Source organism: Danio rerio, chromosome 19 (assembly GCF_049306965.1).
Source record: "Danio rerio strain Tuebingen ecotype United States chromosome 19, GRCz12tu, whole genome shotgun sequence".
NCBI lineage: Eukaryota > Metazoa > Chordata > Actinopteri > Cypriniformes > Danionidae > Danio > Danio rerio.
The window spans coordinates 22,650,001-22,672,464 of record NC_133194.1 but is presented as its reverse complement, the minus strand read 5'-3'; the positions used below and the strand labels follow the sequence as shown (position 1 = coordinate 22,672,464).

Genomic DNA, 22,464 nt, shown 5'->3' with positions numbered 1-22,464 from the left:
TAAAAAGCATAAATTTGCTATTTTAGGGGTTAGATTGAGCAAGGAAATACTTAAATTGTTTGCATTAAGTATTATTAAGTATTCCACATTTGAATTATTTTTACTAAATGTCACACATATAGTTTAAGGACTGAGTTCAGTAACTTGCATAATTTGTTGCACATTGCCTTTCCTCCCAAATTAAGAAGCATAGATCTAAAATTAGCCTAATATACTAAGCAAATATTTGGGAATATATTCAAAGCTAAAGAATGATGTGCTATGACTTTTAAAAATGCCATTTAAAAGACAAAAACCAAAGTGATATCTGAATTTGAATATAGTCATGGCATGCACAATTAAGAAGATATCATAATCATATTGTGAGCACTCCAATTACAACTACTTATTGTTGGAATCTAATTAGATGATATTAGCACAAGAACACGTGATACATGATCTCATTTTACTGAAGAAGTGCTATAGCTTTGAAATTATCAATATATAGCCTAATATTTTTTATTGTACTATATTATTATATAAAATAAAAGCCAGACAAGGCTGGAAAGGTTCATGACAAAAGTATATGCATGTGCCTTAGTAGAATAAATGTTAACTTGTGACCCAAACATTGGTATAGCCTAATTTTGGTAAAAAATGAAACACTAAAACATTACAAAAAAACTATTTTATTCTAAATTGCAAATGCGTGTTTTTTTATTTTCGTGTTTTCATGTTTTAGTGTCTATGTACACGAACAGGAGTGAAGTCAAACAAATGTCACGGAAAGTCACGCCATTATGATTACATCAAAAACTGGGAGGAACTTTAAGTCTGAGCTCGTGAGAGACGCATCAAAGCATGTGATGGGTAACATGCCAGTTTTATTTTCTGGGCAAACTAAAGTTGATCATAAAGTAACGCATTTACAATTATAGATTCAATAATTGTCAGACTATATCATAATTGCTTTCCATTTTTTTCCAGATTGACTTATAGCTACCTATTCTTGTCCACATAGCGTTGGACAGGACAAGCTCTTTACAAAAGTGGATCTGTAATATCGTTCGTCCCTTGACCTGCAGCTGTTTCTCAATCTCTTGTCACTTGAAAGCGCACGGAATGGGTCTGTGCAAATGTCTCAAACGTCTTATGACATCCGGATTTAAATAATGTAGGCTATTTAACGGTTTGCAATTAGAAGCCATGTTTTTTTTCTTATATTACCACAATCGTTTGCTCATTTCAAAAGCCAAAAGAACAACACAAACATTTAATTCAAAATAATTCATGCACGCAAATGTAATTTGTTCATTTAAATGTGCTGCGCATTTAATAGCTATACATTTTTAAGTAGCCTACAGTATTTAGCCTTAATACAGTTCAACTGTTTAGAAAACTTCAATGTTTTGTAATAAAAGTCACAATATTTCATATTTATTCTGTCTATTTTTGTTTAGTCCACATACCACCTACATTTTTGCCACGCTCAACTTTTGTCCTGCAAATGTAAATACTTTTAATAGTTATTTTTAACATTAGTTATAATTATTTGAAAATATTTTCACATTTTAAATGATTCTCACGTTTAAAAACTTTTCTTGCCTTAATTCGTATGTTCTGTAGGGTATTTTATTAGTATTTCAAAAATTGTCAATGATGTTCTTGATACAAACAACCATATTTTGACAATGCTATTTTGCACTCGAGAATTAAGTGGAAAAACATATTTTGACCTTTATGACCCAAGGTTAGTTATTCTATAGGTCGAATTTAAGACTTGTATAGGTTAAAAATAAGGCAGTTTCTTGATTATCATGGATTATTAATATTACAAATATCTAAAAAAAACAACTTAGTTTTAAGTTATGATTATGCTTACTTATTGAGTTCATCGTTGAATTCAGGATCATAAATTGTGTCGAAAATCCATGTTTTTTGAAAGAAATGAATAGTACAAAAATTGCTATAATCTTGAACCATGCAAAACATGCCACATTTTCACCATCACTTACCTTTTACGTAATACTTGGCTTTCATTTTTGTACAGTGTAAAAACTATACCAAACGAACAAACAATTGAACACAAATGCAGCATTGAAAGTTAATTTCTACATCCATATAATCATCGTATAATCACAATTTGTATTTGTGTAATGAAATAGTGTTAATAAATGAGACTTTCACACATTAAATTAATTTTTTTTTCAATCCACATCAATTTGTTAAAAGTGTCAAATTATCTTAATCGATTTGTGTTGGGACAACATGAATGAATTGTGTGTAACCCTGCATCTTTTACAGTGTTGTTATACAATTTCTTGTCATTGACTGTCACAGAATGCTATTTGGATTTGTGTTTAGCCCATTTGTGTTTGTGTTGACATTATAACTAAAAAACTGGGATCAATGATTCTTGGATCAATTACATTTCATATGAGATGGTGATATATTTGCTTATAATAATATAATATACAAGACTACATAAAAATAAAGTCGCCAATCGGAGAAAATTAAAGAAGTTGATTTTAAAATCTACTGTAGTAACAGCAAGGGTTAAGTAAAGACGAAACTCCACTCCGCCCGCGCGCATCCACGTCCTAATGAAGAATCAGATGCGCCTTATTACAGGAACGTCACATGATTGTTGTATTAAATTAGAGTGACTGAGGGAGGAGAACGACAGCAGAAGACAGTTGAGGAGATTGGGATCAACCAGCCAGGGTGTCGTAGGGGGGCATACAAGGAAAAAGTCCTTGGATAGTTCAGTTTTCATAAAATTTTCAACTAATCCACAAATCGACATGATGCGACTGGAGCTGTTATTTGTGCTGGCCTGGGCATTTTTTGTTCCTGGAACGAACAGTAAAAAAAGTGAGTAAGAAGATGTTTAACTACAAGATTGAGCACTGTCAGTGTTAATGCCAGGCTACACTTATATCCAAGTTGTAAAGCGGCAAGACTAAAATTTAAGTTTTAAATAAGTAAAGATGATAATTTTTAAACTAACCTACTATTTGGACTAGCTGTTTTAGACTTTTAGTTGTCTTGTCTATTTTTAAACACTAAAATAAAAAACCAAAGGATCATAAAACAGTAGGCCTATGTGGCAGGTTTGAAACCCTATAACTCATGGAAAAACATGCATCAGATGTTTTACATCTAATAACGAGCTGTTTTCGTCCGCGCGCTCCAGTCTCATGGATCTAATTAGGCAATATGAGAGTCACCAAATCTTGTGGAAATACTTTCACTATATTTAGCTCACCAGACTGTATGTTTACTGTTTCACTTAATGTCGGAGTCCGTAAAAATATCTATGAGCTGACTATTCACTTTTTAAGATTAAGTGGTTTTTGCAGTGATCCGTTTTTTTCTCCAGAGAAACTTTCGGTGAACCGTAGCCTGCTTATAATAATAAATTTGATTTATGATTATTTTCATGATTATTTTCTTAAGCTCAAAGTTCTAAATAAGGCTAAACAAAATACGAATGCAACCATGCCAAATTATTATAATAAGAATAGCCTTATAAAAATAAAAATAATAATAAGAACCATTCTCTACATGAATATATTGAGTAATGTAAAGGTTCTATGGATGTTACATTTTCTGAGAGCAAAAATGTCATAAAAACTTTTGTTAAGTTTGTTTGTAAATTGAATATGAATTTCAATAGTTTTTTTTGTGATGTAGCCTATAAATGCTAGAGCCCTAGAAAGAGCCCATCAGAAAGACATCTTTCCATTGTGACTATAGGCAATAATATTTCAATTAAGTGTACTGTCCAACACGAAACCGTAGCTATATTTTCCATGCGTAGCCCAGGTTTGTTCCAGCTCTCATTAAACTCTTATTAACTATCGGTTTTACGCGTTTTTTTTTCATTATTTATCTTTTTTTTTCTCTGTCATGCGTGCAGCATATGGTGACATGTTCCCTCACAAACATAAGCTTCCTTTTCCATTCCCAATCCCTGGATGGGAACCGGACACGAACCCTTGGGACGAATCTCTGTATCCCCCCTTCAAACCGCAGCTGACTCGCAGACATGGTAAGAATGTATTGAATTGTTTGTCAGTGATATTTATTTTACTCTCATAAAATTTCCATTTTACTGAAAGTCTACATCAGAAAATGTTAGATACCCCAAAACAGTTTTACAGAAACAACTGTCAACATATATTTATAACGAGTATTACAACGATTAGGCTCATAATAATAATAATAATAATAATAATAATAATAATAATAATAATAATAATAAATATTTTGTAGTTAAATAAAAATAAAAACTATAAATAGCTTAAAATAATGAACTATCCTATACATAAAGTACAAAATATATACGTTTTTAAGATGTTTTAAAGTCAATAGTTTTTTCCATTATAGGCTATCAATGCTTTAAAATTTTGACAAAAAAGACAGAATCTTCAGTTTTGAGTGAATTATCCCTTTAAAGTTGTTCAGAATAGCAATATAAGACAGTTTTTCTTGTCTGGGGTCACAGATTTTTTACAAATTAATTTCCATCTTCAAAGACGATGACTGAAATGACATTAATCCCTCAGTCCTCTCTCATGACAGAAAAACCACCAAAGGTGCGTCTAACGAGTGACAGTCCTGCGATGAATGGCTCGTGCATCTCTTTCACTGCTGCTCTGGAGTTTCCTCCATGTCAGAAGGAGGACAGCAATGGCAACCTGGTGTATGATGAACACTGTGATGACGGTACGATGGACACCTCAGGTGCTTCATACCACTGTAATCTCTAAACAAAGCAGTATTGTTAAGGGAGAAATGAGCTGTGTTTTAAAAGGTTGTAATTAAGCACACTGTAAAAATGCAGGGCTCCACACAATTCGATAAGGTTATCTTAACAAATTTAAGTGGATTGAACATAAAACAATAATGTTGACCAAAACAAATCTCGATAATTGAGTCGTTTCAGCTCATTTTAAATAAGTAGTTTGAAAAAGCATCAAAACCTTTTATTTTTATTTTTTATTTTTTTATTTTTATTTTTTTGTGCAGGTCATGTGTTGGGTCAATTAATCTGAAAAGTTTCAATTACTCAATAATTTATTTCATACTTGACTCCATACTACATAAAATTCCTACAAATCTCAATGGATCACAAAGAAATTAACCCCTTTTAATTGTTTAAATTTGTCAAACTGGGCCATTTAGTTTTTTATGTAATAAACATTTTCTTAAATGTTATTTAAATTAAAAAACTATATCAAAACACAAAATATTTGAAAAGTAATGATACTATATTTCTTACATAATATATCATTACTTCAGTTGAAAAAAAATCAGATTTTTATGAAAATTATTTGAATAACAAAAAATAAGTAAACACTATTCCTATGCTTCTCTGAATTTATATCATGTATTGCCATGAACTAATCTCTTACTCGATTCATTGTTTGATGTGTAATCATCTTGATAAATGTAATTTTTAGTTGGAAAATAGAAATTTTATACAATATATATTTGTATAACATACAATACGATTGCTCTGCTTCTCTAAACTTATTTATATGTAATTGTTGGATCTATTTACAGTATTTAAAGTGTTTAGCTATTTACAGGATTTATTTAGTGCACCCTATTTTGAAAATTAATATTTTTATCAATTTCTCAGTGAATATAGGCAATGTATTTTGGTTTCATTTAAACAAAACAGATTTATTAAACAGATAAATGTATTAAATTAATATTTTAGGCACCAAACATTTTTAGAAATAGAAAGATAATACAATAAATTAAAGCAAAATATTGTAAAAAAAATACAACCTACAAAATTTTAACACATTTAATTTTAACATTATTTATTTTTGCTTCTCTTGTTTTTTTTCCCCTCTTTTTAAAATTTGTATTTAATATTTTTCTATAACATATAAATTTGGGTGTACTAGTTTTTGGACCGTTATCGTAAGTTATTTTAGTGAGTTATTTAGTTAAGTTAAATTAAGTTAGCTCCAGATTTGGCTTCAGTACTTACTAATCTAATGTATATGCACAAATATAATATTGTATAGCTTCCTATTAAAAATATAAATTTAAAAGAGTTGCAAATAGAAGTAAAAGTTTGTAAATAATTACAGTAACAGTTCCTTTAGTTACTTTAATTACACACCGGTCATGAAATATGGATTCAGAGTGATCTTTTCATAAGAAATAGGTTATTTTTAATTAAAACAGGCAGTAAGTTTCGACTTGTAAAATGTCCTTGTCATTATGAACAAAACATTTATATAAACCAAGCTGTAAAAAAAAATAAAAAATAAAAAAATCTGAAAAGTAAGAATTTTCACTTTGACCTGTCCATTTTGAACTGTGTCAAAAAAATCATGTTTTTTTTCTGAGCATTTGTCTGCAGGTCTTTTTTCACTGATTAATGGGGAAATTTGCTAAAAGAATTTAGTTAAAAGAAAAATACAGTACATACGTTTGCAGGATTTGACAGCAGCAGAGTTGAATTTCTAGGCTTCATAATTTTTTGTGTGTGAATAGTCAAAACACTCCCATCACCTTTTGTTGTTCAGAAAAGCAATGTAAGACAGTTTTTCTGGTCCGGGGTCACACATTTCTTACAAATTAATTTCCATCTTCAAAGACGATGACTGAAATGACAATAATCCCTCAGTCCTCTCTCATGACAGAAAAACCACCAAAGGTGCGTCTAACGAGTGACAGTCCTGTGATGAACGGCTCAGAGTTGAATTTGTAGGCTTCATAATGTTTTGTGTGTGAATTATTTTCCTATATAATGTAGTCAAAACACTCCCATCACCTTTCGTTGTTTTTTCCTATACAGTGACATTAACTAATTAGATTGTTCACCCAAAACTAAAAACTTGTGTCATCATTTACTCTCCCTTCACTTGTCACAAACCTGTTTGGTTTTCTATTTTTTCTATTTTCTAAGTTTAACAAAGATGAAGGTACTTTGAAAAATGTTGAAAATCGATAACCATTGACTTTCGTGTTTGTTTTTCCTATTGTGAAAGTCAATGGTCACCAGTTTCAAACATTATTCAAAATATCATACACTAAAAAATTATTTCTGTAAAATTGTTGCAAACAATTTATTTGGGTTTAATTTAAACATTAATTTATTTTATTTTCGGCTTAGTATTAATCTAGGGTCACCACAGCGGAATGAACTGTCTGAATTTTAACAATAAAATTATATTTAGTGATGTTCAACTTAATTTGTTTGCTTAAATTCAGCCCAAATAAATTGTTTACAACCACTTAAAATAATAAAAAAAAACAAGACCTTTGCCACCATGCACACTCAAAAAATTTTTTTTACTTGTTCAAACTTCGTATTTAAAATGAACGGAAACAATACAATTCTTCAGATTTCATTGGGACAACTTTAATAATTTTATGTTCAATCCGCATAAATCTGCATAAAAAGTGTTAACTTAATCAATTTATATTGGGACTACATGAATGAATTGTGTGGAACTCTGCATTTTTACAGCATATATATATATATATATATATATATATATATATATATATATATATATATATTGTTGTGATTGAACCTCACACATTAAATATTTAAAATAAATAATTAACAAATAATTGTTGCAAAAAAACTTTTATTATCCCAAAGAAGGAAGGAATGCTTTTTTTATTTGTATCCAAACCCTTCGCCAATTTTAGCCAATGGACAGCTGCGCTCAGGCTACGTGTTTAACTGGACATCCTGGTTGGATGACTATGGCTACGGGAAGTGTACAGACCTAAAGAGATGTAATGTTTTCCCTGATGGAAAGCCTTTTCCTCAGACTAATGACTGGAGGCGCAGAGGTTATGTGTATGTGTGGCACACCATGGGTGAGTTTCAGTCCAATAACATCAGTAATTTATTAATAAACTCTGTGTAATGTAACCATAATGTACTATAATTATGTGGATTCTTTCACAGGTCAGTATTTTGAGACATGTGATGGCTCTTCCTCTCATCTGACCCTGAACACCACTAACATGACGTTTGGAGCTGATGTGATGGAGGTGATGGTGTATCGTAAACGCGAGCGCAGAAAGTACAGCCCACTTTCCACAGATAAATCTGTATACTTCATTACAGGTCTGACAAACATTCTTCTACTTCTCATCATATTTATACACAAGATTATAACTATAGCACTAGTTTTACTTTAGATAATAATAAACAATATATTTCATTACTTAAAATAGAATTTGGTAAACATTTCGTCCCCTTAGAATTATAAAGTTCTATTATAAAGTTGAGTTATAGACATATTCTTATTAAGTGACAACTTATTTACATTATGGGATGTTTTTTATAAGTTCTTTACATTTTAAGACTTTTTATTTTTAAAAAAAAATGTTACACACACACACACTATTTGCTACATGGCAGGGATGTCCAAACTCGGTCCATTTAGTTCCAACCCCAATCAGACACAGCTGGCCTAGCTAATCAAGCTTTCACAGTCTAGAAACATCCTTGAAGGTGTGTTGAAGCAAGTTGGAGAAAAAATCTGAAAGACACCAGGACCGAGTTTGGACACCCCTGCTATATGAAATGCAAAAACTTTGAAGCTCAATATCTCTAAATCATTCAGAATGCAGATAGAACCTTATAATTCCAAGGGGGTGATTTCAGCAGCATTTCTCATTTTTGTTTAGTTGTTAAACGGATGTACTAAACCCACACAGTAAAAAATGCAGGGTTCCCCACTATTCATTCATGTTGTCCCAACACAATCTGATTAAGTTAACTTAACACTTTTGACAAATTAATGTAGACTTAACATAAAAAAAGTATTTATACCAATGAAATCTCAAGAATTTTGTCGTTTAGCTCCTTTTAAATAAGTAGTTGAATGAGCAAAAATATATATTTATTGAGTGTATAAAAAATAAGCTGAAAATTAATTCATTTGGTCACAAATCTCTCAAAATACACAAAAATGGCATTTGTTTAAACTACTTATTTAAAATAAGCCAAAACAACACATTTATTAATTGTTTTATGTTCAATCCACTTAAATTTGTTAAAACGAATAAGCTAACTTAATTCCTTCATATTGTACAACCACAAATCGATTGAATCTGAATGGAATCAAACTTTTTTTACAGTGTTAGATTTTTTATGCATGTAGATTTATTTAAAACATCACTGTAAAAAAGGTGGGTTCCATATAATTTCTTAATGTTGTCTCAACACAAATCAATACCGTTAACCGATTAACTTAATTGTTTTTACAAATTTAAGTTGATTGAACATAAAACAATTAAGCCCTAAAAAAATCAAGAATTGTGTTGATTCAGGTCATTCTAAATAAATAGTTTGAATAAGCAGCAAAATATTTTTGAGTGAGGGAAAACATCTATAGAAAGATGGAAAAATCACAAGTGTTAACTTTAGATGGCCTCATAAATTATCAAATTATTATAGCATCAAAATGACCAACATTTCTAACATGAAAACGCAATACTAAGTATGTGTGTAAATTAGAAATAAGACGTATAGCCTGCGTGGGTTTCCTCCGGGTTCTCCGGTTTCACCCACAGTCCAAAGATATGTGGTATATGTGAATTGGGTTGGCTAAATTGTGCGTAGTGTATGTGTGTGAAAGAGTGTTTGGATGTTTCCCAGTGATGGGTTGCAGCTGGAAGGGCATCTGCTGCTGGATAAGTTGGTTTTTTTAATATAAGGCAAAATGTCCCCAAATACAATATTTTTAGAAACCAATAGAAAACAATTTAAGGTCAATATTATTAGCCCCTTTAAGCTATATATTTTTTCGATAGTCTACAGAACAAACTATTGTTATACAATAACTTATCCACACATAACTTGCCTAATTTCCCTAACCTGCCTAGTTATAATTAACCTAGTTAAGCCTTTAAATGCCACTTTAAGCTGTATAGAAGTGTTTTGAAAAAATATCTAGTAAAACATTATCTACTGTCATCATAGCAAAGATAAAACAAATCCGTTATTAGAGATGAGTTGTTAAACCTATTATGTTTAGAAATGTGTTGAAAAAAAATCTCCTCTCCGTTAAACAGAAATTGGGGAAAAATAAACAGGGGGGCTAATAAATCTGACTTCAATATAGTATGAGTTATTCAAAACCATTTCATTAAAGTTTTTATCTGTGAAAAATAATAGAAAGTTTATCTTGAAGATGCAAAATGTAACCCAAATAAAATAGAATCACCCATATAATAATTTCTTAATGTTAATCAAAAGATTTTATTTCAAGTAAATGTAAATAAAAATGTATTACTGTTTCTATTTGAAAAATTCCAACATTGTTCCAATTAAAACTGAAAAGTTATTTTAAGAGGCAACATTGTGGCTCAGTGGTAAGCACTGTCACTTCACAGCAAGAAGGTTGCTGGTTTGAGTCCTGGCTGGACCAGTTTGCATTTTTGTGGGAAGTTTGCATGTTCTCCTCATGTTTACATGGGTTTCTTCTGGGTCCTCCAGTTTGCCCCACAGTCCAAAGACATGCACTATAGGGGAATTGAATAAACTAAATTGGCTGTAGTGTATGTGTGTGAACAAGTGTGTATGGGTGTTTCCCAGAACTAGGTTGCAGCTGGAAGGGCATTTGCTGGTTCATATACTTCATATATGAATTGTTAGATTAAAGGTGGATGGATGGAGGGATGAATGGATGGATGGAAAACCATTTACATTATTAGATTTTTATTCCATGTGTTTCTTTCATCTAGATAAGATTCCACTCTCCGTCAACATTTCCCAGAAGGAAGCAGCCAGCAGAGCGGACAGAAACATCTTTGTCAGAGGGTCTGATGTTATTTTCAACGTCCAGCTCCACGACCCCAGTAACTATCTGAAAACAGCTGATGCGGTGGACTTCATTTGGGACTTTCGGGATGGCAACCAGTTGGTGACACACAGCAGCGTGGCAACTCATGCATATGACATGCTTGGAAATGTTACAGTCAAGCTCCTGGTAGAGGCAGCATTTCGTGTTCCCTGCCCTCCACCGACTCCAACACCAGTGCACTTTACACAAGCTCACACCACAGGTAATCTCATAAACACAGGCACTTTACGCTCCCAGACAGGAGAGATGCTCTACTGCCAGACATTATCCATCACAATCAAAATGCATCCATTGACAGGGAATGCTGGCATGTTCAGCCCAAGCTTATCATAGTTTATTGTCTTTAAATCAGTTTTATATTTAGTACCATTTTAAAAATTGCCGTACATGTCAGTTTAGTTTTACACAAAAAAATACAGGGTTTCACACAATAGATTTGGGTTGGGACAACATAAAGGAATTAAGTTAACTTAATAGTTTTTACTAAGTTTAAGGATTTTGTTGTCTCAGCTCAAGGTTTAATATTTGCACAGCTTGCATTGACTCTTCTACAAACTATTTATTAATAATAAAAAATAAATAATTGTTTGATCAAACTCAAAATTAAAGAAATTCAACAAATAACATTTTTTTATTTAAATTATGAAGAATTCAGACAAATTTTTTTTATATTAGCAATCATAGTTAACATGTGTAAGATCCAACCAGTACTGGTGGATGTAGGTTCAATGCATCTTTGTTCTTATAAATTAAGTGGTTGTAAACAATTTATTTGGGCTGAATTAAAACAAAGAAATTAAATAAATTAACTAAATTTGTTTGATTAAATTCAACAATTTTAATATAAGGTGGTTTAGAATATTCATATATTTATGCTCATTTTATCTGACTGCAATCATAAAACATTGAGAAGCCTACTGTAATATTTAATTTACATGAATGTTTCATTATTTTATTTAATCTCGTTTCTATACATTATACTCATTTATTCTGATTCCTATAACATCCCGAGTCTTGTATACCGGCTGAGTACAATCTCTTAAACACAAGCATGTCAGTCTACGTCACTAAACAGAGGTGATTAACATCTATTCTAAAAGTCTACTTACTCATATTAGAATATTTATGTGTGGTCCCCATAGATCTGCTATCTAGTTAATTGAAACAAAACTATTTAATCATACCGTAATCATTACTATAGATTTAGGCAGACCAATTTACTTAAACTAATAGTAACTTTGAGTAGATACCATATGATTTAAATAGGCTATTTAAATTTAAATAGCCTATATTTCAGAGGTAATTTGCCATGTTTTGTTACTGTGCAGAGTTGTAGCTGCTTAACTAGGCCAACTACGCTACTGTATTTCAATACTGCTCATTTTGGTGGTACTTGAAGAGACAATTTTTTTCTGAGGTGGTACTTGATGAAAAAAGTTTGAGAACCACTGATATACACAGTATAGAGCGTGAGAACTCTACACTACAGGATAATCTGATTACAGAATCACCCAGAATCAACTTTTTTTCCTAAATAGTCAGACCAAGAATCCCCTCAAAGAATGGCTGTGTAAAAGAACAATAGGCATTTGCATTTAGTGGCATGTTAGACCTGAAGAGTTACCGTCTATAGAGAACAAATGGTCCTTTGAATAGAGGCCCCCTAGTTAGGGGCACATCCTTACCAGTAGGTTAAAAGACAAAAAGTTAAACCGTTTGAGGAAACCGATCGCAACAAACCATTTAAGTTTAAAAACTAATCCTAATAAGTACTGTGAACTTAATCCATTTAAGTAAACAAAACAAATGTTTTGTTTTGTTGGGTTATTTTTTTGAGCACAATAAATCCCAATGAATGAAGAGAACTCAAACCAACTGAGTACTGTACAACCCAATAAGTAAAGGCAACTCAAACCGTTTGAGGAAACCGATTGCTACAAACCATTTGAGTACAATGAACTTGCTCCATTTAAGTTAAAGTAATGAGGTATTTATTTAACTCATTACCTTCAACACTGAGTTGACTGTTGAGTTTTACAGTTTGGAATGTGTGTAACAAGGATACCATATAATAAGTGTTACACAAATTTGTTCATATTTTTGGTTCACAAAAATATTTTGTTCACCCAAAATTAGCTTATTATCTAATTATTTATGTTTTAACAGTAAATTAGCATTGTGGAGAGACACTTTTGTTCACATATAAACACTGATCAGCATACAATGTTTACAGCATGTTCATTTCCTTAAATCACTTTAATGTGTTTCAGCAATACCAACTCTTCCTCCTGGCACTCACACATTTACTAGCAAAATGGAAACTACCAAAGGTAAGAAAACTGAAGTAACAACACTGATTAATCATGATTAAAAACAGAACACATAAAGAACATCTGTTGCATATTTTTGTTTCTTACTGTCCAGCTCCCGTCATCAGCAGTGCTTTACCCATGACCACCACTCGAGTTCCTACAACTGCCATCCCAACAACTGAACCCTTTCAGACTGACTCAGAGGTTACAGCAACTGCACCTGAGTCCAGCTCCAGCTACAACCAGCCCACTGCACCGCCGCTGCTCAAACACAAACACTTCCAGGAGTCAGACTGTTTCCGCCACATGTACGGCTCCTTTGAAGGAGAGATCATCCTCATTGGTAAGAGGATCGACAGATTACATTTATTTACAAAAATCTTGAACATTTGAGGAAAATTCATAACTGCTGAAGTAACTAAAACTATTTGGACATAATCTCAAAAAATGCATCAAGCAAAATCTAGTTTACTTTTTAAGTGATTAGAGAACTGGCTTAAAACGTAAGTATTACAAGTATAAAAATTGATAACTCAGAAAATTAAGATGACATCTGATTGCATGAAACTTAAATAAAGTAAAATCATATGTTCACAATCATATGTCTGACATTTTGATCAAATAAGATTTTACAGTCTGGGTTGTCATAAGTTGTTGTTGGGACAAAAATGGACAAAGTCAAACCCAATGTTGGGTTGTTATTTTTTTTTATTAAATTTTTAAACTTTTTTTAATTGTCTAAAAATTCATTCATTCATTTTCCTTAAAAAATAAATTTTTGTACATAAATATAAAAACCAATGCGTCCATGCCTTCTTTATCTCGGGGGGCTTTTTCAGTTTATTCAAGACAATTTGTTTTTATATAATGTTATTATTATTAGTAGTAGTATTTATTATTATTATTATATGCATATTTATATTTGCTTTAATTATAACAAGCTTAGTTTTGCCCGCCTGTCAGGTTTTGGACCATATGGGGCATAGCATGTGTATTGGGATATAACTCAGTTTTTTGACCACACTTTTTTATTATTGTTCATTTATTTGTTTGCTGGAAATTAGAACTTAATTCAGAAATAGTTTTGAAACAAATCTTTGCGCTTAACAAATGAAATTAATTACGTAAAGGGTTATGGATGTTTATTGGCTAATGGATGTCTGTACGAAAGAAAGAGAAAACAATGCAGATGGTCTGTTTAACTGTTCTCTCGCTAGTGAAGCGCTCCGTTTGTCCACTTATAAAGTCCGCCATTTAAATAGAAAATGTGATATGGTGCAACGCAACTGACTCTTAAAGGGAATGGAAGATGAGACTTAGATTGGTTTATTCTCAAAGCTACCAATAACTCATTAAGAGAATAAGCTCAACCCTGTTGGATTATGTGCCGTGGCCTAAAGTGGATTTTTCCAAAATAGCAAAAGTGAATTTGGACACGCCTTTAATGCTTTTACGTCCTGCGCTTTGGACTCGCTTCGTCAAAATAGAGCCCTTTATATGTGTAGTCATTCATTTCTTATTATGTGATGACTAGTCTAGTTTTGGCCTATTCTTCGACTGCTATTAGATTTTCAATGTCAGCCAAAGTTTAGTCTTGTTTTAGCCAAGACGACTATGTTTAGACATCTATCAGACATCTATAAAACATATTTTAAAAACAAAAAAATGCTTGCTGGGTTCTAGCTAGCAACAAAGACAACATTTCTCATTCTCATTTTGTTTAACTTAAAGTTCTTGTAGCTGAAACTACATAAACTAACAATTCATAAACTATAAATTTATGAAAAAAAAACAAAAATTACAAAAATAAAATTAATACTTTATTTATTTGAAATAAATACATAATTAAAATATTACTTTATTTTAGCTATAGCTATCAAGGCAGCATTCCATATTTTTACTTTAGCTTTAAAATGGAAGTAACTAAATTGAATACAATTATATTAAACAAAAAATAAATAATTAAACAACAAAATGACTAATGATTCAAATTTAACATGAAAAAGGAAATCATATACAGTTTAAGTTAGAATTATTAGCCCCCCCCCCCCCCCCCCCCCTGAATTATTAGCTCCCCTGTTAATTTTTCCCTCATTTCTAATTAAGGGAGAGAAGATTTTTTTCAACCCTAATAGTTTTAATAACTCATTTCTAATAACTGATTTATTTCATCTTTGCCATGATGACAGTAAATAATATTAGACTAGATATTTTTTTAGACACTTCTATACAGCTTAAAGTGACATTTAAAGGCTTAACAAGGTTAATTAGGCTAACTAGGCAGGTTAGGGTAATTAGGCAAGTTATTGTATAATGATGGTTTGTTCTGTAGACTATTGAAAAAAATATAGCAATTGTTTGGTTTCGTTGCATTAAGTTAATTATAAAAATAAATAAATAGTTAAATAAATATATAATGCATTAGTTAAATCTTTCTTTTTTTAAAGTAAATCTTTCTATTTTTTTATTATTTAAAAAAAAGGAAATTACCTATGGCAACTTTGTTATACATATTGATATAATTAACTTCGGCCCACTGTCCTCAGTTATGTTTGCTTTTTGACCCTTCATAAGATAAAGTTTGGGCACCCCTCATATATATAAAACATTATATATATATATATATATATATATATATATATATATATATATATATATATATATATATATATATATATATTTATATATATATATATATTTATATATATATATATTTATATATATATTTATATATATATATATATATATATATATATATATATATATATATATATAATTTTTTTTTTTTTTTTTTTTTTTTTTTTTACATACAAGTGCCAAGGCAACATTTTTCCATAGTCACAGAGTTAATAAAATAATAAAGTGCTAAATAATGTACGTGAATAAAAATAGTGTAATCATTTACAGAATAACAAAAAACGACTACACAACAACTTCACAAACATCATAAAAACTTTAAACTAAAAATAAAATTTCAAAATTATTGTTAGTTTGCATTCATATGTGGAGTTTGCATGTTCTCCTCTTGTTGGTGTGGGCTTCCTATGGGTGCTCTGTTACCCCACAGTCCAAACACTTGCGGTATAGGTGAATTGAATAAACTGTTTGTTTTTTGAATAAAAAGTGTATGGGTGTTTCCCAGTACTAGGGTACAGCTGGAAAGGCATCCGCTGTGTAAAACATACGTATGCTGGAATAGTTGGTGGTTCATCCCGCTGTGGTGACCTCTGAATTAGAGACTAACCTGAAGGAAAATGAATAAATGAATATCATAATATAAAAATAAATAAATGAATGACTTAAAATAAAACTGTATATTTGTCATTTACACCAATTTACAAATTTTAAATGTTTTTCATTCATTAAATATAAAATAAGCATGAAATATAAATTAATGAAGTATACAAATATTATAATTAATTATTATACACAAAGTTTTTTTTTTTTTTTTAAATGACTATTTAATGACTAACTGTTCTCTAGAACGTCCTCCAGCTCTGCAGAACCTGCCGGCCAATCAGATTTTAAAGGTGTCTGCAGACAAAGTGAGCAACACATCAGTAAACTTCATGGTGACCTGCTCAGGAAGGTAATATTCACATCCACATTCACTAAATGTATTATAAACATTTATTTCAAGTAGGTGATAGTGACACACAGCGAGCATCTAAAGCCCTGCAGCTGAAATATTCCCTGCATGTCAGTGTCACAAACGTCAAACACATTCAATCATGTTTAAATCACAGACGGCGTCTGAACCGCATATGAACATCTAATCCAGCATCTTCATCTTTTTTTTAAGTGTTCCCTCAGTAGCCTGCACTATAGTGGCCAACTCTGCCTGTCGGGAGGTTAAGAACATTGTGTGTGAGGACGTGACCCCTTACGACGAAGGCTGTAAGATCAGTTTGACGCGCATTTTTCAGACGCCCGGCACTTACTGCATCAACATCACGCTGGGTGTTCCTGGAGGACTCGCTCTCGCCACCACAACCTCAATCACCATCGGAAACAGCCCTGATAAGAGTACGAGTTTGACTCTGTTTCTATGATTCATCTTTTTTTTTTAAGTCAGAAATTGAATATGCTGCTGGGTATGTTTTCATCCACTCTGGGGTTTATCAGTCTTTTGTTATAGTCTTAATTTGGCCACAATTCTATCATTTCATTACCTATTTTGTGAAAATGCATTAAGAATTTTTAAAAATTCAACAGTATACTTTAGGCAAATTTACTTCGCTTTAGTTTTTTGGCTGTTTTTGCCGTATTGACTAACATTATAATGACATTTTTTGATTGCAAAGCCATGGCAGCATATTATCCTGCATTCTTGATTGTTGCTGGTTTTCCTTGTTAGGAAGAGGTAAAACTTGTAACTTTTACTGTTGAAAAAAAGCTAAAAAAGGCTTCGTTTCTTGCCTAAATTGATATGTTTATTTGGAGGATAGTGTGTATAGAAACCAGTAACTTTTTTTCAAAGGCCTAACTTAAGGGTTAATGGTGCCAACTGATAATAGACAGTAAAAGTTAAACATTTTACCTCTTTCTTACAGGGAAAAACACCAACAATCAATCAAGAATGCATGATTATTTGGTGTCAAGGTTTTGCAATCAAAAAATGTTGTTATAATGAAAGTCAATGAGGCAAAAACAGCCACAAACATACCGAAAGGGTAGTCGATGTGAACAGTACACAAGGGATAACATAATTTATATTTTGTGTACATTTTCATCAGAAATAGTCCTGAAAAGATTTCACAAATTTGCAGAAGTTAGACATCACTGCAATTTGTAACTTTTTGATTTAGTTGCAAATTTTTATTCATTCGTAAGATCTTATTTGTACAGTTTAGTATGATTTGCTCATCCTCCAGTAAGGTGTACACTTAACACTGTTAGCAGATCGCCAGTAATCCCTGTAAGGGTGCAAGGAAGAGGTATGCCAGAGCACGGTTTGGTTGGGCTTTGGCTCAGTACACTTGTAGTGTGAGTGCAAAGCATGCCTGAGCTTGAACCTGAGGACACGACATCACTTGTGAGGGACTGCTTCATATGGATTTTTTAATCAATTTTACTTTTCAATGAACACAAACTGTTGCAGTTTATTGAAGACGCAAACCCCACGCTGCATGTCAGCTGCACCTTCAGCAAACCACCTAATACATGCAGCATAAGGACTTTTATGATCATATATGAACGTCAAAAATTGTGGATCAGTTCGGCAAAACATTTGACTGCATGTGATTGCATCCCAAACACCTAAGGGCATACTCACACTATGCACACTTGTCCTGCCTCCCGTCTCCCCCGACAGCCTGCACTCACATTACATTTGGCTCTGGCCATGCATTACTGATTATGCGCTGTTCAGTAAGCACTCTCGCTCAGCACAGTGGACATTTCTTCAGTTATATTGTTTTAGTAGTTTGGGATGCAGTGACGCAGTCAACTATTTCGCTGAACAGATCAGCCACTGCTGACGCTCATAAACATGCTGTGGTGCTGCAGTTATTAGGAGGTTTGCTGAAGGCGCAGCTGTCGTGCAGTGAGGGGTTTGCATCTTTATTTATCTACGACAGTTTGCATTTATTGAACAGTAAGATTGATTAATAAATCTGTATGAAACAGTCCCTTAAAAATCACTTCTCTCTTTTAGTTTCGGACTCGGACACATTTTGCACTCACACACAAGCGTACTGTGCCAAAGCCCAAGTGAACCATGCTGAGCCCGATTCAGAGCACTCACACTTCTCAAACGATCCAGGAAATGGGCCTGGGCACAGTTCGAATAGCATAGTGTTAGTACGCCCTAAAACAATATAACTTAAGCAATGTCCACTGTGCTGAGTGAGAACACTTCTCTTCCTGTTATACTGAACAGTCGCATAATTTGATGACGTAATCATGCTCAGGTTCGGAAGGCAAAATGCAGTGTGAGTGCATGCCTGTACCAAGTATGAGTACGCCAGCAAAATGGCTGTATTTACATTTCCAGCAGCATTTATCTCGTGTTTACAGTATTGTATGAATATCTTTACTGTAAAATATACAGTAATTTTCACAATGAAACTTTTAAATATAGTAATATACTGCATAACTGTCCTACAGTAAAATACAGTTCATAATACAGTTAAATACTGTGTAACTTACGAAAATGGTTAACAGTGTTGGCCTCTCTTTACAAATCACAAGTTTTCATATGAATTAGCCCCTGACAATACACAGACAATACATAACAGTTACGTTTATGTTGTGAGATTGGCCTGTCATGTCTGTTTTTTTGTATTATTTGTATAATATATGTCATAACTTTTTCATAAATAAATTTAATAGCAAATTGCATGTAATTTACTAGTCATTATTGTCATATAAGTCTATAACATTTTAGTATTTGTTTTGATTTACATTTTATTTCTACAATTGTTTCCGATTTTATTTCTAGGTCATCATTCCTCTTTAGTTTTATTTATTATGTCTTTTAGTCTTGCTATTTTACTTTTAGTTTTTATTTTTATAGTGTCTAGGCAACATTTAGAATTGTTTAACATATATCACCAACCACATATTACCATTTTAAATATATATATATATATATATATATATATATATATATATATATATATATATATATATATATATATATATATATATATATATTCAGCATTTATTTTTTTGTGACCAGAAATGACACAGGCTTCTCCCAATCTATAATAAGAAGATGTACAAGAAAAATCATTGCGGAAAGAAAATAAATATCTCTTAGCTTTTATTTACATTTGAAAAAAACTCAGAATTTGCCAGAGGTATAAATAATTTTGAGCTTTGCTGAATTTGTATATATATAAAAATATTACAAGGAATATGTCTTGCTAGGTTTGATTTTGAATAAGAATGTATCGTAGTATCTTACTAAGTAGCAGCACATCTGATTTTAACATGGATCATAATAATAAATCAATATGCAATAGATTAACTTATCAGAATTAATTATGAGACACGGAGAACTGGAGTAATACATGCTAAAAATTGGGCTTTGAATAATAAATAATTCTCTACAGTTTAAAATATATTTACATCAGAAGCAGTAGTTTTAAATGACAACAATATTCAGCAACATTACTGTTTTTGTCATATTTTTGATCGCATAATTGAAGCTTTGATATTTAAATGATTTCTTTCTTCCTCAAGACTCTCCTAAATCCCCCCATGTTGCCGAGGTGGTTCTGTCCTCAAGTGCTGTGCTTATTTGCATCTTCGCATTCATCGCCTACATGGTTTACAAGTGAGTACACTGAAAAAAAAATATTTTGCTGCTTGTTCAAACTGCTTATTTAAAGCGAGCTGAAACCACACAAATGTTGAGATTTTTTAGGGACATTATAATTGTTTTATGTCCAGTCTAAATTAGTTAACCTAATCAATCTGTGTTGGGACAAAATAAATTGTTAATCCATTTGTAAAACATATTGTCCCAACACAAATCCATTGAGTTAATATCGTTTTTACAAATTTAAGTGGACTGAACATAAACCAATCAAGTTGTTCCCAAAAGAAACTCAAGAATTGTGCTGTTTCAGCCCATTTTAAATAAGTAGTTTGAACAAAGATCTTTTTTGAGTGCCGTGCATTAACCAAACTGATTTCTATTTAAAAAATATGATACTACACTGTAAAACAAACTGGGTTGCTTCAACTCAAATTTAATATGGACAAACCCAACAATTGGGATAAAATTTCGTATACATATCCCATTATCTTTACTTATTTTTAAGGTTTATGTTTATACATCAATTGATTTATTTATTTTTACATTTTTTTCCAGGCGCTACAAGGTGTATCGTCCGGTCAGACGCTCAATGCTAGAGGATGCAGAGAGGAATACTGATAGCTGGGGCTTAGGCAAACTTAGAGCAGTTCTGTTCTCAGTGGATGAGGAAAGAAGCTGTTTATTGACCGAAAAGCCACAATAGGCTGACCTGAGCTGTCGTAGTCACCAGTTTCTACGGGTGCTACTTATTTAATACATCACCTTAGCTGTAAAACTATAAAAAATACAAGTGATAGGTGAGTGCAAGGGCGTAGAATTGAAATAAATAAAGGGGACATTTGTCCTCACCAATATCCACCAATTACTGACATGTCCCTGCCAATTATTGAATCGACTTCGAAATAAAATAATGCTCTGTCAACCCTTAGTAACCTACTTGTGCACAAAGGGTCAAGTTTGCTATAAGTTTACTATAATACTATTTACCAAGGCTATGCAAATACTCAAAAATCAGTTTGGATTTTGGCCTCCATGATTATGACAAACAATAATCAGAATAAAACAGTAAAATTGCATCACACACCTCTCTAAATTTCTCTACATTCATGTATATTGAAACCTGATTATTTACAACATGTAAGTGTTTATTTTATACTAATAAGTACTTTATTCATGTTTTCAAAAGTGCAAAAACTATTTTTGCACTGCATGCACTCTAGGGATGGATATCTTCACCAATGTCAAGAGCAAATCTTCGCTCTTGGGTGAGTGTATTAATAAAGATTGGATTACACTGGCATCTTATCATCAGCTTAGCAAGAAAAAATAATAGTAACATTTCAGCATGATAGACTTTGAACTCTTCATAGGGTACTCATTAGAAAAAAAAAGTGTTATTGGGGGTTATTACAAGATTTTTTATGATAAAGACGTTTATGACTTAACTCTTGTGTGCTGTTGGGCGTTTCCATCCAACGGCACACATCCAACTGAGTGATTTTGAGTCCTAATTTGGCCACAATTTTCTGTGTTAGAGAAAATTGAATGATTTTTGGTGACAAATCTTATTTTGACACAAATTTTGAAAAATGCTTTAAAAATGTAAAAATCCCAATATGATCTGGGCAAATTTACTACCCTTTCATAATGTTAGTGGCTGTTTTTGGCTTTCATTATTTTATTTCTTCCATTACATTGCCATTTTTTGGCATGACAGCACAGCACATATTCATGCATTCTTAATTGTTTTTCTTGATGGTTTTCCCCAATGGGAAGAAGTAAAATTAGATTTTTTTTTTTATTCAACAGTGGTATCATCAGTTAAAACCACTTAATACTAAAATCACTTTAAATAGGTGACATCAAGTTTTGCCCAACTGAATTGTGGATCTGTCTGCGCTGTAGAACTTGGAAACTTTTAGTCTGATCTCATGAGGAAACGTAATTATTTTTCGTTTTGTCAGTTTAGTATCTAATTCATACAAATTCATTTTCAGTCGTACAAAAATGTACGATTTTAAAAAGGAGGCGTGGCACCCAATCT

At 31.9% G+C, this 22,464-nt stretch overlaps 2 protein-coding genes across 3 annotated transcripts in view; both read left to right on the top strand.

Annotated features, from left to right (window-relative positions):
• Positions 1–22,464, top strand: part of pals2b (protein associated with LIN7 2, MAGUK p55 family member b) — a 349,623-nt gene that overhangs the window by 136,386 nt on the left and 190,773 nt on the right. The window lies entirely within an intron of this gene.
• The window catches only part of gpnmb (glycoprotein (transmembrane) nmb), a 21,628-nt gene continuing 1,824 nt past the window's right edge, over positions 2,661–22,464 (top strand). Inside the window, exons 1-12 of one of the 2 annotated variants that reach the window (XM_686712.11) lie at positions 2,661–2,853; positions 3,902–4,033; positions 4,567–4,710; positions 7,669–7,842; positions 7,934–8,095; positions 10,723–11,043; positions 13,112–13,171; positions 13,266–13,496; positions 16,637–16,742; positions 16,956–17,179; positions 20,342–20,435; positions 20,976–22,464. The exon at positions 20,976–22,464 is cut by the window's right edge and continues 1,824 nt beyond it. In XM_686712.11, coding sequence (XP_691804.2) covers positions 2,784–2,853; positions 3,902–4,033; positions 4,567–4,710; positions 7,669–7,842; positions 7,934–8,095; positions 10,723–11,043; positions 13,112–13,171; positions 13,266–13,496; positions 16,637–16,742; positions 16,956–17,179; positions 20,342–20,435; positions 20,976–21,123 — 1,866 coding nt within the window. In that variant the 5' untranslated portion in view covers positions 2,661–2,783 and the 3' untranslated portion in view covers positions 21,124–22,464. Of the gene's footprint in view, positions 2,854–3,901; positions 4,034–4,566; positions 4,729–7,668; positions 7,843–7,933; positions 8,096–10,722; positions 11,044–13,111; positions 13,172–13,265; positions 13,497–16,636; positions 16,743–16,955; positions 17,180–20,341; positions 20,436–20,975 lie in introns of both variants that reach the window. The other variant, XM_009294247.5, reaches the window with a different exon arrangement.